Raw genomic sequence first — 13,258 nt, 5'->3', positions numbered from 1 at the left:
GTGGAGGTGTTCAGTCAAAGCCCAATAAAAAGGTGAATTTAATCGACGTTAATCTAACGACGTTTGGTTTGTGTTTCTCCACATGTGACCCAGTTTAAGTGATCTGCGTTAGTGTAATGCGCAGCGTTAATGTTGGTTAATACATTGTCCATCCAGACTTCGTGATAGTTCAAGTTAAGATAACGTGACGTATACAAAATGTGCAGAAAAATATTTGTCATATAGAAGATTGTTCATTTAATACTCAAACCAGTCCTCAACTGAAGCAGACATTCTCCATAAAAACCATCAACAAAGCAAAGCTTCATAAGAAACTTTATTTCACATTAAAACTACATTAATTTCTTTAATTATTTAAAACTAGAATACAGTTGTGAATGAAGGTGCAGGTGAACTTCACTGACACAAGACAAGTCTGCATAATAAAGAGGTGGATAAATCTTATTTAGTAACAAGTATAAATTATAGTAGAGATGTAAAATAATGCTTCATAGCTCAGTGAGGAAAGAGCAACAGTCTGACAGCTTGACTGGAAGCTGTTGCAGCCGTCCATAAGTGATGGAGGGAAGGTGCAAAAAGTCCAGGAGCCGTTATTCATCATCAGTCTTAGTGTTAGAATACGTTAGGTAGAAAACGTTGTTACTCCTCACATACATGATATTAGCCTGTAAGACTAATGTAACAGTTGTGACAGCTAACAGTGTTAGCAGCATCTTCACACGGCTCAGCCAAGAGCCTGTTGCTGTCAGGTTGTCGATGCGGGTGGGTTTACTTGGTGTCCTCGAGGACACAGGTCAGATCCACCCCTCCCTCCTCCCCAGCTCCACCCTCTCATCCAAATATGGTTTCTTCTGGCTCCAAAAAAAAAGATGGCGACGTCCATTAAGCGAAAACTCGAGGCTTCAAAACGGCAGTTCACAAACCAATGGGTGACGTCACGGCAGTTCGCCACTTGGCCCTGACACTGTAAATATAGTCTGCTTCTGGCCTTTAACCTACATTAACACAATCAGCAGGGGTGGAGGAGCCATTAAGATCCTTCACTGAAGTAAAAGTATCAACACAGCAAAGTAAAAGTAGTCAAATAGTACTATCTGCAAAATCCACCTAAAGTATCAAAAGGAAAAGTACCAGTGGCTGATAATAAGTCTTTTCTAAAACTATTAACACCTCACAAATATCTGTCTGAAACTGAAGAAAAGATATAAAAAGATATAAGATATTTGATATTATGATATTGAGATATTTGAGAGATGAGATATATTGAGAGATGAGATTATGAGAATATATATGAGAATGTTGTTAATTGAAATCTGAATCTTAAAAGTAACTAATAAATAAAGCTCAGATCAGTGTAAAGCAGTAAAAAGTACAGGAGTATTTCCCTCTGACATTTAGTGGAGTTGAAGTATAAAGTGTCATAGAATGGAAATATTCCAGTAAATGTACTACCGATCAATACTGTGTAATACTTGGGAATTATTAGAGTTAATCCATCTAAAGATACTGAACTCATACTTGTAGAGTAGGTTTCACTCTGATCCAAGTGTAACACAAAGCGCCAGACTACAGGCCCCTCATAACCACAGACAACACAATTTCTATTCAAAAAAGTCTTTATTTACACAGGTGATTATGTACAAGCTTATTTACACAGAGGTAAATTAACAGCATCTGTCCTGCACTAAGATCGCGATCATTTGTCTGTCTGTCTCTCACACACACACGAGTAGGAGTCTTGGTTGGTTCGGTTTCTCTTTCTACCCTAGTCGGTGGTTTTTAGAACAGTAGTAGACTCACTGTGTGTCGATGGAGACGTCAACAACACAACTTCATCTGTGTTAGTTTTTGCTTTTGTTTAATTTGTTGTCATTTGCAGTTTGTTTAAACTGCCTCAAACTGAAGCAAACACAGGCTCTGAAAAGGAAGAGTTCAACTTTTTGGGAAAAATTTAATCCTTTTCTTGCTTAGAAAGATTCCTTCCATTATCATGTCTGTAAATATGAAGCCACAGCCAACAGCTGGTTAGCTTAGCTTAGCATAAAGACTGGAAACAAAGCTAGCCTGGTTCTGTCAAAAGGTTGGAGAAAAACAAACAAACAAAAAAACCCAGCTACCAGCTCCACTAAAGTTCACTGATTAACATGTTACATCTCATTTGTTACAAGCTAGGTTAATGTGCCTTAAATGAAGCTGTTAATCAGCTGTAGAGGTGCTGGTACGTAGGTTTTCATACTTTTGTGGAGCTGAAACAAACTGTTTATTAGTAATTGACAGAAAATGAATCAGAAAATATTTTAACATTTGTCATTTTTTTAACATTGACTGGTTCCAGCTTCTCAGACGGTCTTTTCTCTTTTTTTTTTTTTTTTACTCTTTTACAATTCGTTTAGAGATCAAAATAGAGATCAAATAACTGACAGATTAAGTAAGTCTTTATGCTAAGCTAACTGGCTGCAGCTTCATATTCACTGTACAGATATGACAGTGGTGTCAGTTTCCTCACCTGACTCTAAATAAGCAGATTTACCAAAATGTGGAACTGTTCCTTTAAAAACTTAAGATGGATCCCTGAGACACTGACTCCCTCCCTCCTTCAAACACCAGCAGTAGAAACTCCAGAGGTCTGTTCTGAGCCGCGAAGATACGACCCTGAACGTCACAGAGGGAACACACAGGCTCACCGACAACCCTTCACTCACAGTTTAAAACCTTTAACATCCACCCGGGTCCTTCAGCTCACAGAGACTCACAGCACACAATCTGTTTGTCCACAACATGATGAAACAACTGTCCTCAGTTATTATATGTATCATACATTATTAAACACCCACGACAAGAGATGTTAAAACTGAACTTTGGGAAAGAGCCCACGTGGAGAACTAGATGCTATTCTTACAAACTGACTCATTCTACACAATTTAAATAATGCTGGTACTTTTGTAATAAAGGATGGTGGAAGCACAGACCTCAGCTGACATAATGACGGAGTGCCGCCGGTATATTCCACTTTAAATGAATGAGCTCCTCCATGACTGAGAAGCAGAGGCAGCAGATTGAATCAGCCTCTGTACAGGAAGTTTTATCTACAGACAGTCATGTAGAGGATGGTGTGATGTTTGAGTCTTAAATTGGGTTAAATTCAAATAACCAAAAGGTGAAGATATTTGATTGGATGTTGCTCAGTGGTGAGCTCTCTCTCTCTCTCACACACACACACACACACGAATACACACACTCTGTCCTTGTTCTTCAGTCGGAATCGCTGCTGCTGCTGGAGGAATCGGTCGACATGGCCTCCACGTCGTCCTCGTTCTCCTTGTTGTGACCCGGAGGCTCCAGGCCGAAGTCGTTGCCGTGGTGAGGAGGCAGCATCCCCACCGAGACGTCCGACGACTGCCAGGGGTAGTGAGGCGTCAGGACGTCTGAGGAGACAGAGAAGAAGAGGTGGTGGTTATTCTGTTAGCGAGGAGGCAGCTGGGCAGAGATCTGATTATCTTATTGGTGACGGACTTCTAACGAGGAGGAGGAGGAGTGTGGAGAAAAGTAATTAGTCATGAGATGATTGTGAGGGATTGAATGAACACAAATTTAAATTTTTGTGTACTGTCCGTTTCAACGTGTTAATATTTGCATCTGTAAATATTCTCTCCTGAGGTGGTGGCGGTTAATAATGTGGAGGGATGGTGAAATGAACACATGGACACTATTTTAATGTTTATTCTACTGGACACTTTTTGTTTGTGTGGAGTTGATATATTTGTTGCTTGTTTTTCTTTTCTTCTCTGATTAATGCTGGTTGGAGAAAGTTGTGTTTTCATATTGTGGAATGATGAAAAGTTATAAAACCTGAGTCATTAAAAAAAAATGGCTGAAAGCGATGCACACAACAAAGAGGAGGAGGAGTGTTTCTTGCTTCACAGATTGTAAAACCCACTGACAAATTTATGATTTGAGATAATCAATAAAATCCGCCTGACTTGACGTCTGGCCTGATTTAAAAATCATACATGGGCCTTTGATTAAAAGTTGCCTCAGCCTTCAGGTGGACTTACCTGGCAACCTTCCAGCAGCCAGAGCGTCTCCCGGCAGGTGTCCGTTCACACCGTTGGTCGGCAGGTTGGCCATGTGACCCAGCATGCCGCTGCGCATTTCCAGGTCCGTGGGGTAGGGTCGGCGTGGATCACCTGAGACACACATCAGTGTTAACAGTTAGTGAAGTGCAACACGACCTCCTCGGACAACCAGCAGTGACGGTGTGTGGGTCCTACCTGGCACCCAGTTGAGAGGAGCACACACAGCGTTACTGGCGCTGATCCTGTGAGCGTATTTGATGATTTCTTCTGATGAGATGCTTCCTGCACAGAACGAGTTAACAACTGGAGTTAGAGGACAAACAGTCAGACACGAGACGAGAGTCAACAACCTCAGAGACAGGTGTGTTAACTCACCTTTCCTGGCTTTGTCAATGGATTTGAGTTTCTCTTTGGCCTGGTAAACAGCAGTGGCCTTAAGGAGAGACAGAGGAGGAGCCAGTTTAGAATCTGTGATGATCTGTGTCAAACATACTGAGGTTTCACTGGTCAACATAAAACATCTGTACATGTAAACGTCTGCTCAGTAACATCACACCAACACTGGACCAGAGCAGGGCTGAGCGATAATGTATGGATGTTTTTAATACCATTAATGAAGAAGGAAACATACTCATCATGTTTGTTAAAACCTCAGGGATTCACTCAATGTGTTAAGATGAATAAAACTGAACGTGATCACTGTTTACAAGAAAACAGGGTTGTTTTTAATTTGAAAATCGTTTCATCTCTCGGCTGTTTATCCAGCTTTAAAACTTTAAACCCTTTCCTAATCACCTCTTTCTTCATCATCTTTTCGGACGTCTGACTCTCTTCACAGTGTCTTGTTTTTGCCTCCTTGTTTTGGTCCTTCGTGTCTCAGCTATGTAACCTAAATGCTGCAGCCATCGTTACTGTGGGTATTTTTCCCATAATAACTATATAGATTGTTTTATCACCCAGCCTTAGACCAGAGGGCATCCGCTTCATTCTTTTAATGTTCAACAGAACCGAGCTGACTCAGTGATTGTTTAGTAAAGTGGACCGGGAGACCGCAGGCCCCTCAGCACAGACCAGCACCACCCACCAGGATGTGTTCGGCCTCCTTCAGCTGCTTCTGGAGCTGCTGGATGTCGCTGTCTCTCTTCTCCACCTCCTTCTCCAGCAGCTGCATCTCCTGGTGCACCTTCCCCTGCTGCTGAGCCACCTCCATCAGCTCCTGGAACTCCCTGTCCCTCTGCACCAGCAGCTCCAGGATCTGTGGACAAAGACCACAAGCAGCAACCCCACCTCATTACTGACCCCTGGATGTTGTTTCATTATCCCAGCCTCACTGTGGCTTTGTTCCAGTACTTCCTCTGAGTCTTTTTGACGTGTTACCTGAGCGTCCTCTCCCGGCTGTGGCAGTTTCTGGCCCCTGGACAGAGCTAGCATCTCTATCAGCTCCCTGAAACAATAACAACAGGCAGCGGGAGTTCAGCTAACAGCCGGAAAAGAAAGCAGCTCTCGCGGCCGGTCACAGGCTTCGACCGGCCGAGGAAACGCTTCACGGGTCAGACAACAACGAACACAGCGGCGGGAAACAGCCACACAAATGTTTAACTTTACCGGGATAAAACCTCCAAGTCATCCAGCACAGACAGCAGCCGCTCTTTCGTTGACTTCTCCGCCACCGTCGCCATGGTTGTCTGCCGTCGCTACTACGCAAGACAGGAAGTGACCTGTTCGTCAACAAAATAAAAGCTCCACAGTGCCACCGGTTGTATCGGAGTGTGTAGGTACATTCATTACTTAAAAAAAAAAAAAACGATATCCTATTCTAAACTCACATTAAATATCCAACAAATTTATATTTCTCCAACTTTTCAGACACCGGAAACAAATGCAATTTTTTTTGTCTTTTTTGTCTTATTGTACTTTAGTTTTTGTTTTGTTTTTTGCCTTTTGCTTTTTATATTATTGTTTTTCTCTTATTTCCACTATATTTACTTTTATAATGTTTTACTACTTGTATTTATTTTAATGTCATTACTCTAGTGGCACGTGTTTGTATTGTATGTATATTTGATTGTTTTCTAATGTTTTCCTATTCTAAACTATATCCTGACTGTAGTGAACGACTAAAGCCAGAAGGAGGCAGTAATGTAGATTAAGGGGTGTCAACTGCCGTAAAACCATCGAAGAAGAAGAAGGAGGCGGAGCACCAGCAGTAGCAGCAGACGAAGAAGAAGAAGAAGAAGAAGAAAAAGGAGAAGAAGAAGGAATAAAGAGGATTTATCCACATATTGGTCCATAATAAAGGTAACATGTCAGTGAACAGCGATAAAACGCTTTAAGAAATAATAGAATATGCAGTCAGCATGTTTTAATGTTTGGTATAAACGCATTTACCTGTTGTTTTTTCATTATGGAGGCTTATTTAGTTAGTGAGGAGCTAACTTAGCCAACAGTTAGCTTTGGGAAAGTTACAGCTCAACAGTATCACAGACAAACCGAAGGGTGATTTTATGAATGTTCCTTTTTAACGGAGACCTCTTGCTGTTACACAGCTTTATAAACTGTAGAGAAGAAGTCAAAGAGAAAACGATAAGTGCAGCTAAACCTCCTCCAGGTACATGACTGGTTATTTCCACTGTTTACTCTATGTAAATATGGATTTTTGAATGACCTCAAATCAAGAGGTGGCACTCAGTTTGTGATGTCACAGTGTCACAGTCTCATGGCGTCGTCACGGAATGTTTTAAATTGATCACGAAAAGATCAACAGAGGAGTCAGGCTGTCTGTTCTCCAGTGTAAAACACCTGCGGTCACCTGAGCTGCTGTGGCTCCACCTACTTCACTCTGTGACCTGACGCTTATCAGGACAACACTGTCATGCATCACATACTGTATTTAGACAGACACTCAGCTGGCACTTTATTAGGTCCACCTAGCTAAAGCTAATGTAGCTTAATACAATGTTATAATGAATAATGATAATAATTGCTGTTATTAGCTGTCACTATTACTTATATCAGTAGTAGCATTACAGTTACCATTAACATCGTTATTATTATTGCTGTTCCTGCAACTATCATTATTATTATTATTATTATTATTATTGCATGGTGGTCTTTTCCTCTGCACTCTCTCCTGCTCCTGTTTCTGCCTCTTAAAAATGACTTTTTTCTTTGTTGGGTCTCTTTAAATAATGTTATAAAGAGAAGGTCTAGACCTGCCCTGTTTGAAAAGTGCCTTGAGATAAACTCCTGTTGTGAATCGGCGCTATATAAATAAAAATTGACTCAACGTAATACAACAGTTCTGTAAAATAATTGAGCCTACCCTCATTGATATAAATAGAGTGGGAAAAATAATGGAAACACCTGTGTGTATAACACTGAACAGCTCAACAGTAGCACAAACCCCAGCCTCTAAAATCATCACACAGGTGAATCAACACCTCTGAATTAGTGTCAACACAAACTGAACATCATAACCTTCATGAAAGAGGGTTTACTGCAAGACTGTTGGATTACATTGAATTAGTTTTATCTTGGTGGATCTTATAAACACATTACATCACAAAACATGGAGCCCAGGTGGCTTTCTATGAGGTCACACATTTTGATAGGTTTGGTACCAAAATGAGACGTTGTGATGCTACAACATCACCTGCTTAAAAGACCAAAGGGTCGGACAGATGTGGACAGGTGAGTGCTGGACAGTCCTATCTATACCTCACCCATATGTTATTCTCAGCAGGTATTTGTTTATCATATCATACAAACAAAAACTGATTCCCACAGTGTTTCCACAGCCGAGCCTGCTGTCATTACAGTGTGGGTGAGAAAACAACCTTCTTACCCCTGATAACACGTCCTGCGATGCTCTAATCACTGTTTGTGTTTCCTCCTCCAGATGCCCACTCAGAAGGAATGCATCGTCTGTAAGAAGAAAATCGGCGTAGCCAGCAAAACATGTGCACACTGCGGCGCCAAGCAGCCGTACAAACAAAAGCTGGAGAACATAAAGAGGAAACTTTCCCACGGCTGGAAGGAGAGGCAGAAGAAGAACAGCAGCGTCAACAAAGTGTACGACGCAACAAATCTACTGGTTGGTTGTTTCTTTGTTAAGTCATTGACTTCATTAGCATTTTATCATTCATCCTTGTTTCAGTCCTGGTTTATGATATATAGATATATGATGTATAGTTCAGTTAAGGCTGAACATCCAAACTGGACCATCAAATTGGACTAACACCATCAGCTCTGGTGAGGCAAAGAGAGAGTTTTCACTCAACATAGAAGTAAAGCTATCTGATTTTATCGAGTAGATATAAATATTTAATGATAATAATACAATATAATGTAGTACGTATGGGTATAAGTTACACAAAAGTATCTTAGATGGCCAAAATGTCTAGTGTGGTACCAATCTTATATTATAATCTAATATTCACAGGTGTGAATTATATGTGATGATCTTGTGCTGATGTTTTTCCAGCTCCACAAGTGGGAACTTCTGGAGCGACATCCGATGCTGCTTCTCGCCAGGAGAACTACAAATGGGTTTTTAGCCGAGTGTTTCTGTCCGTGGCAGATGAACGCAGAAGACGGTAAAGACGCCCTCGCCACAATAAAGAGGATTTATGAAAGTCTCCTTAACGGTAATTTACACAGACGTTATCACCCACAGCACAACATTTCACACACAAGGAACTTTACTGTCGTACATATGATGACATGAAACTGCATTTCCCAGGAGCTTTGGTGAAAAAAGGAGCAAAATTTAACTGAAACAATTTCAAATTTAAATTATCAAATAAATACACATAATATCAGTTCGTAACAAGAAGAGTAATACAACAAAATAAAATGAGGGATATCTGTGCAGAGGCCCTGAAGAAGAAAGGGTTTCAGAAACAAAAAGAAATCAGAGTAAAGGACAGAAGTGAGAGGATGTTGTGCAGGGTTGAGGTGAATTGTATATTTGTGTATTTTAAAACAGAGTTATGTGAAAGCTCAGTAGTGTAAAGAGTCAGTAACTGTTTGAATATAAAAACACCTTCTGTGCAGTATATTGTATGTGTAACTATTAACACAGAGCCTGCTGCTTATTGCACATGTGAACTGGGGGAGACGGGGGGAGGGGGACAGTAATGAAGTACATGTGCTTTACTGTATTATACTGTTTTTGGAAACTTCTGATTTTTACTCCACTACACCTGAAGACAAATATTGTACGTCTGACTCCACTACGTTTCTCTGTGCAGCTGAATCAGACTTTGATGTGTATGCACTTCGTTTACACTTATGTCTCAATCCAGTGGCTCTACCATCTGGACCAGCGGGGGGGCCGAGGGAGGGTCCAGCAGGAGACAGCGAGGAGCCTTCAGCCACACAGACACAGACTCCACCTCCCGACCACCTCGTCCTCCCTCCTCACAACGCAGCTGACCCGCAGTCAGACTCCGTGTCCTCCCCTCTGCTCAGCCCGCAGCTTCACACTGAATTCACTTTTGTCGTCGCACCTGGATCCTCGTCGCTGGTTTCTCCCCTGCCCTCGTCCTCCTCCTCGTCCTCCCACATCCCTCCTGTGTCCTCCTCCTCCTCCTCCCTGACCCGTCCTGTGTCCTCCTCCTCCCTCACCCAGCCAGCGTCCCCCTCTCTGGTTTCTCCGGTGTCACCGACCCTCTCTGTTTCTCCCAAACCGTCTCTCTCTCCTGCGTCCTCTCAGCCGGACTCTCCAGACTCAGTGTCTCCCTCATGGACGAGAACACAGGAAAGACGGCGACTAGACCCCAGTGGTATGTGTGGGTTCATCAGATTATCACCGTATTTAAAGTGAGTGAAACGGTTCCAGTCGGAGCAGCTTCATCCCGGTCAACAGGACCTGTCTCACTGGTGTTTGAAAACAGATTTACATCTTTGACGATTATCACTTAATATTCTCACGCCCATATTTTCATGTAAAGATGGTTTTTATTGCAGTAATAATTCCTACTGTTCATACTGGCCATGAACTATCCCTCAGTAACGTAACATCCCGTCTCCACCTGGTATTAAAATACGATCCGTAGCCAGATGTCCAGACAGTGCGAGACTCAATATCACCTTTTTTTGTTTGTCATTATTTTGATAGCCGTGTGAAAGTGAGAGAGGAAAGTCAGGGAGAGAGAGAGGGCATCAACACTGGGCATCAAAGCGCCAAACTCCTCCTTTATCTCCCCTGGGCAGGTGGGATATGTAATCCCTCCGGTGAGTTCTGGGTCGACCCCGGGGTCTCCTCCACTTTAGAAGGAGCCCTGGAAGCGGCCTTCACCAGATGCCTGAACCACCTTCACAGATGTGGATTTCATATATATGAACAGCTGTAGTTATGGGTCTTTGTGGTCAGTATCTACAGGAAAAATCATCACAGACAGCAGTCATTCTTCAGCATGGGCATGAAAGTGTCGTTTTAAGACAGATGTGAAAAAAATCTCGAGGGGATTCCTTTGTCCCGTAACATCAGTGGATCAGGTCCTGTTGGAGTTAACACTGACTTTAATCACATGGAAAGCTCCGGTTTCATTTCTGCGCTGTTCCTTTAGCCGTGACCCTCGTGGTCCAATGTTGAGACGATGTCAGCTGATCCTACAAATTATTAACATGTTTCAATTCGTTTCAGAGTGTCCCATTCATCAACGGTCCACCAGTTTCCCATACAAAAAAATACTGGGGGAGAGAATCAGGGAGGTTCGTAATCAAGACCAGCTTCTGAAATTACTGACAGAGTCATAAAGAGATGATAACAAATCTCTCTGTGGAGTCATAGTCCAACAGAAATACATCTTAGAGAGTCACTGTGCTTTGTTTTAAAAGAGTCTGTCAGTGAAAACGTTGTATGAGAATATACAGAATATTTGGTTTGAAGAGGATTCATCATATAAAGTTTCATTTTCTGATTTTATTATAAGAAAACTCAGTTTCTACATCAATCTCAAAACTTAATATATTTATATAAACTGCAACACAACACTTTATATGTTATTCAGTTAGTCCAGCTTTACTGTTATTGTTTGTTTTCACTTCGACCGTTTATTGAAAGAACATGATTAATTTGACCTTTCGTCTCTCTGTCTTCACTCAGGGACGCGCAGAGGTGTTGGTGCAGTGGTATCCTTGCTCCGGATGGTGTGTATGTTAATCTGAAGTTAACTGTAGGTGATGGAGCAGGAGGCAGAGAGACAGCGATGGTGTTTGAGCGCCGCGGTGCATTGGATTTTAAATGAAATGAGTTCAGTGAGGTTTAAATGCTGAATCTCAGCTCAAATATAAGACGATACTACGATGAACCAGTAACCTCCTTTAGTGCGAGGCGAAGGATTTAGAATGAAATCCTCAGGTGTGCATCGTTATTCTGAAGATATAGTATTAAACCTGAATATACCTGAAGCTGTCTCTGTGTGTTTTACATTAAATATAATAGTATCAGTGTAGTACTGAGTTCACCAGAGGTCAGTGACTAACTCTGCTGTGTCTTTGTGTCTTACAGTGGAGCAAAGTGGAAAAACACCTGGGAGCCGAAAGAAAATATTCTAAGTTAATTTTATCCTCAAAATAGTATTGTTTTATTATTATTATTGTTGTTGTTGTTGTTGTTGTTGTTGTGTTATGAGACATTTACAGAGACTGACTGACTGACTGAGGTTGTGCCTTTTCGCATCAGATTTTTGCCTTTAATGTAATATTTTAAATAATATTCGTCCGTTCTTTCGTGTAACTGCTTTTTAAAGCAAACATCCTCCTTTTTCTGCATCGAAGGAAACTGGATACATAAAATAAATCGTTTTTAATTAAACTTTATTGTCACTGGCTGGTTGTTATGGTTGTTAACAGTAACTTTGTCAGTTACAGTAAGATGAAGCTGCTGCTAATGATAAAGCTGAACAATAGTTTCTGTTATTTTTGTGTCACAGGACAGTGATGATTTCTCATGGCGATGGTGGATTGATTTAGAGCGGGGGATAACAGCCTGTATCTGGCAACCATCCGCAGTTGTCGGTTGAGTTTTGTTGTTGTTCTCTTGGTGGACAGACGCATCAAGGTAGACACGGGTAACTACGGGTGTTCCGGAAATGGAGTGTGCTCAACTTCAAAATAAGAGTAGGGTCGGTTTGGCAAAAGTGGGACATTGAAATAAAGCCTTGTTTTCCCATTTGACTTAAAAGTGACCAGAACATTAGTTTTATCTGAAAATCTACCTGTAACTCAACAGACCCTTTTACCTGTGTGATATCATCATTAATTCTCTTTATCCGAGCATGTTAAGAAGGGTTATTGTTTCACAAAACATGACTTTTGCTGAACACAGCCAACAACCTGTCACTAAATTTAGCAAACAGTTGTTCCGCAGCCAGAACAGTTCCCATTATGGACCAATGGAAAAGAGGCCTGTGCTTGAAATACTATGAGAATACACGTGTTTTTCTTGGCCATATTTCCTTTCTTGTCCCGAGTTGCCAAAGTGCTACAGGCCTAAATATTGAACAATTTTTTTAACCAATAACAGCATAAATACATGCCTGAAGGGAGAATGATAATAGAGGAATACATATTAAATGTAATTAAGGAATACATTTTAACTGGTTGGAAATCCACCCATGAGGGGGGAAAACTGGTTTCAAAGTAGGACAAGAAGAAGACAGAGAAACAGAAGATTTGATCAAACAAACACATCTCAAACTAAAACATTTATAAATAAAATATCAATAAAGATCAATTCACTTATTTTTGTCCATCAAGAGAAAATCAATTGACAACTATTGTGATTCATCATTTAAAAATCCACTGGCTGCAGCTAGAGTTTATGTTCCAAATGTATGTGTTTGCTTGTTTTCTTAGCCTTCCAAAATAATAAACTAGGGCTGCAACTAATTATTTATCATTGTCAATTGTAAATTAATCAGATTGGTTGATAAAAAGTTGTTTTTCTTAAGCTATTACGTTTATATTTCATATTATATTTTATATATTTAATTTTCACTTTTGCTCTGTAAGTGTATTTATCTTTTTTATTATTATCATTATTTGTTTATTTATTTATTCATTTATTTATTTATTTAAATTTAATTTTGTGTGTGTTTGTGTTATTCAGTTTGTAAAGTAAGTGGAGACTCCCTAGATGCTTTTGCACTATAAATAAACTGAAGATGAAGTTT

General features: G+C 40.7%; 2 protein-coding genes across 2 annotated transcripts; one reads left to right on the top strand and one right to left on the bottom strand.

Annotated features, from left to right (window-relative positions):
• Positions 1-2,422: 2,422 nt before the first annotated feature.
• med4 (mediator complex subunit 4) lies at positions 2,423-5,765 on the bottom strand. Its single transcript, XM_022767306.1, has 7 exons — positions 5,682-5,765; positions 5,454-5,520; positions 5,161-5,331; positions 4,452-4,509; positions 4,272-4,358; positions 4,056-4,187; positions 2,423-3,425 (listed from the first exon to the last, which is right to left on the bottom strand). The coding sequence occupies exons 1-7, from the start codon at positions 5,753-5,755 to the stop codon at positions 3,253-3,255; spliced, it is 762 nt and encodes a 253-aa protein (XP_022623027.1). The 5' UTR covers positions 5,756-5,765; the 3' UTR covers positions 2,423-3,252.
• Positions 5,766-6,302: 537 nt separating this feature from the next.
• LOC111237979 (putative protein TPRXL) lies at positions 6,303-13,083 on the top strand. Its single transcript, XM_022767314.1, has 7 exons — positions 6,303-6,374; positions 7,975-8,169; positions 8,560-8,722; positions 9,383-9,862; positions 10,726-10,793; positions 11,188-11,231; positions 11,593-13,083. The coding sequence occupies exons 2-7, from the start codon at positions 7,975-7,977 to the stop codon at positions 11,642-11,644; spliced, it is 1,002 nt and encodes a 333-aa protein (XP_022623035.1). The 5' UTR covers positions 6,303-6,374; the 3' UTR covers positions 11,645-13,083.
• The last annotated feature ends 175 nt before the right edge of the window (positions 13,084-13,258 follow it).

Source organism: Seriola dumerili, unplaced genomic scaffold (genome assembly GCF_002260705.1).
Source record: "Seriola dumerili isolate Sdu_G_001 unplaced genomic scaffold, Sdu_1.0 BDQW01001125.1, whole genome shotgun sequence".
Lineage (NCBI taxonomy): Eukaryota > Metazoa > Chordata > Actinopteri > Carangiformes > Carangidae > Seriola > Seriola dumerili.
This window is presented reverse-complemented; position numbering and strand designations above follow the sequence as displayed.

Bases quoted from the DNA above. Each gene is read 5' to 3' on its own strand.
- med4 (XM_022767306.1), bottom strand. From the start codon at position 5,755: ATGGCGACGGTGGCGGAGAAGTCAACGAAAGAGCGGCTGCTGTCTGTG. The intron at 5,332-5,453 runs GTAACACGTCAA...CTTTGTCCACAG, and splicing joins AGCCGGGAGAGGACGCTCAG to ATCCTGGAGCTGCTGGTGCA. The intron at 4,188-4,271 runs GTAGGACCCACA...TGTGTGTCTCAG, and splicing joins TCCTCTCAACTGGGTGCCAG to GTGATCCACGCCGACCCTAC.
- LOC111237979 (XM_022767314.1), top strand. From the start codon at position 7,975: ATGCCCACTCAGAAGGAATGCATCGTCTGTAAGAAGAAAATCGGCGTA. The intron at 8,170-8,559 runs GTTGGTTGTTTC...ATGTTTTTCCAG, and splicing joins ACGACGCAACAAATCTACTG to CTCCACAAGTGGGAACTTCT. The intron at 9,863-10,725 runs GTATGTGTGGGT...AATTCGTTTCAG, and splicing joins ACGGCGACTAGACCCCAGTG to AGTGTCCCATTCATCAACGG.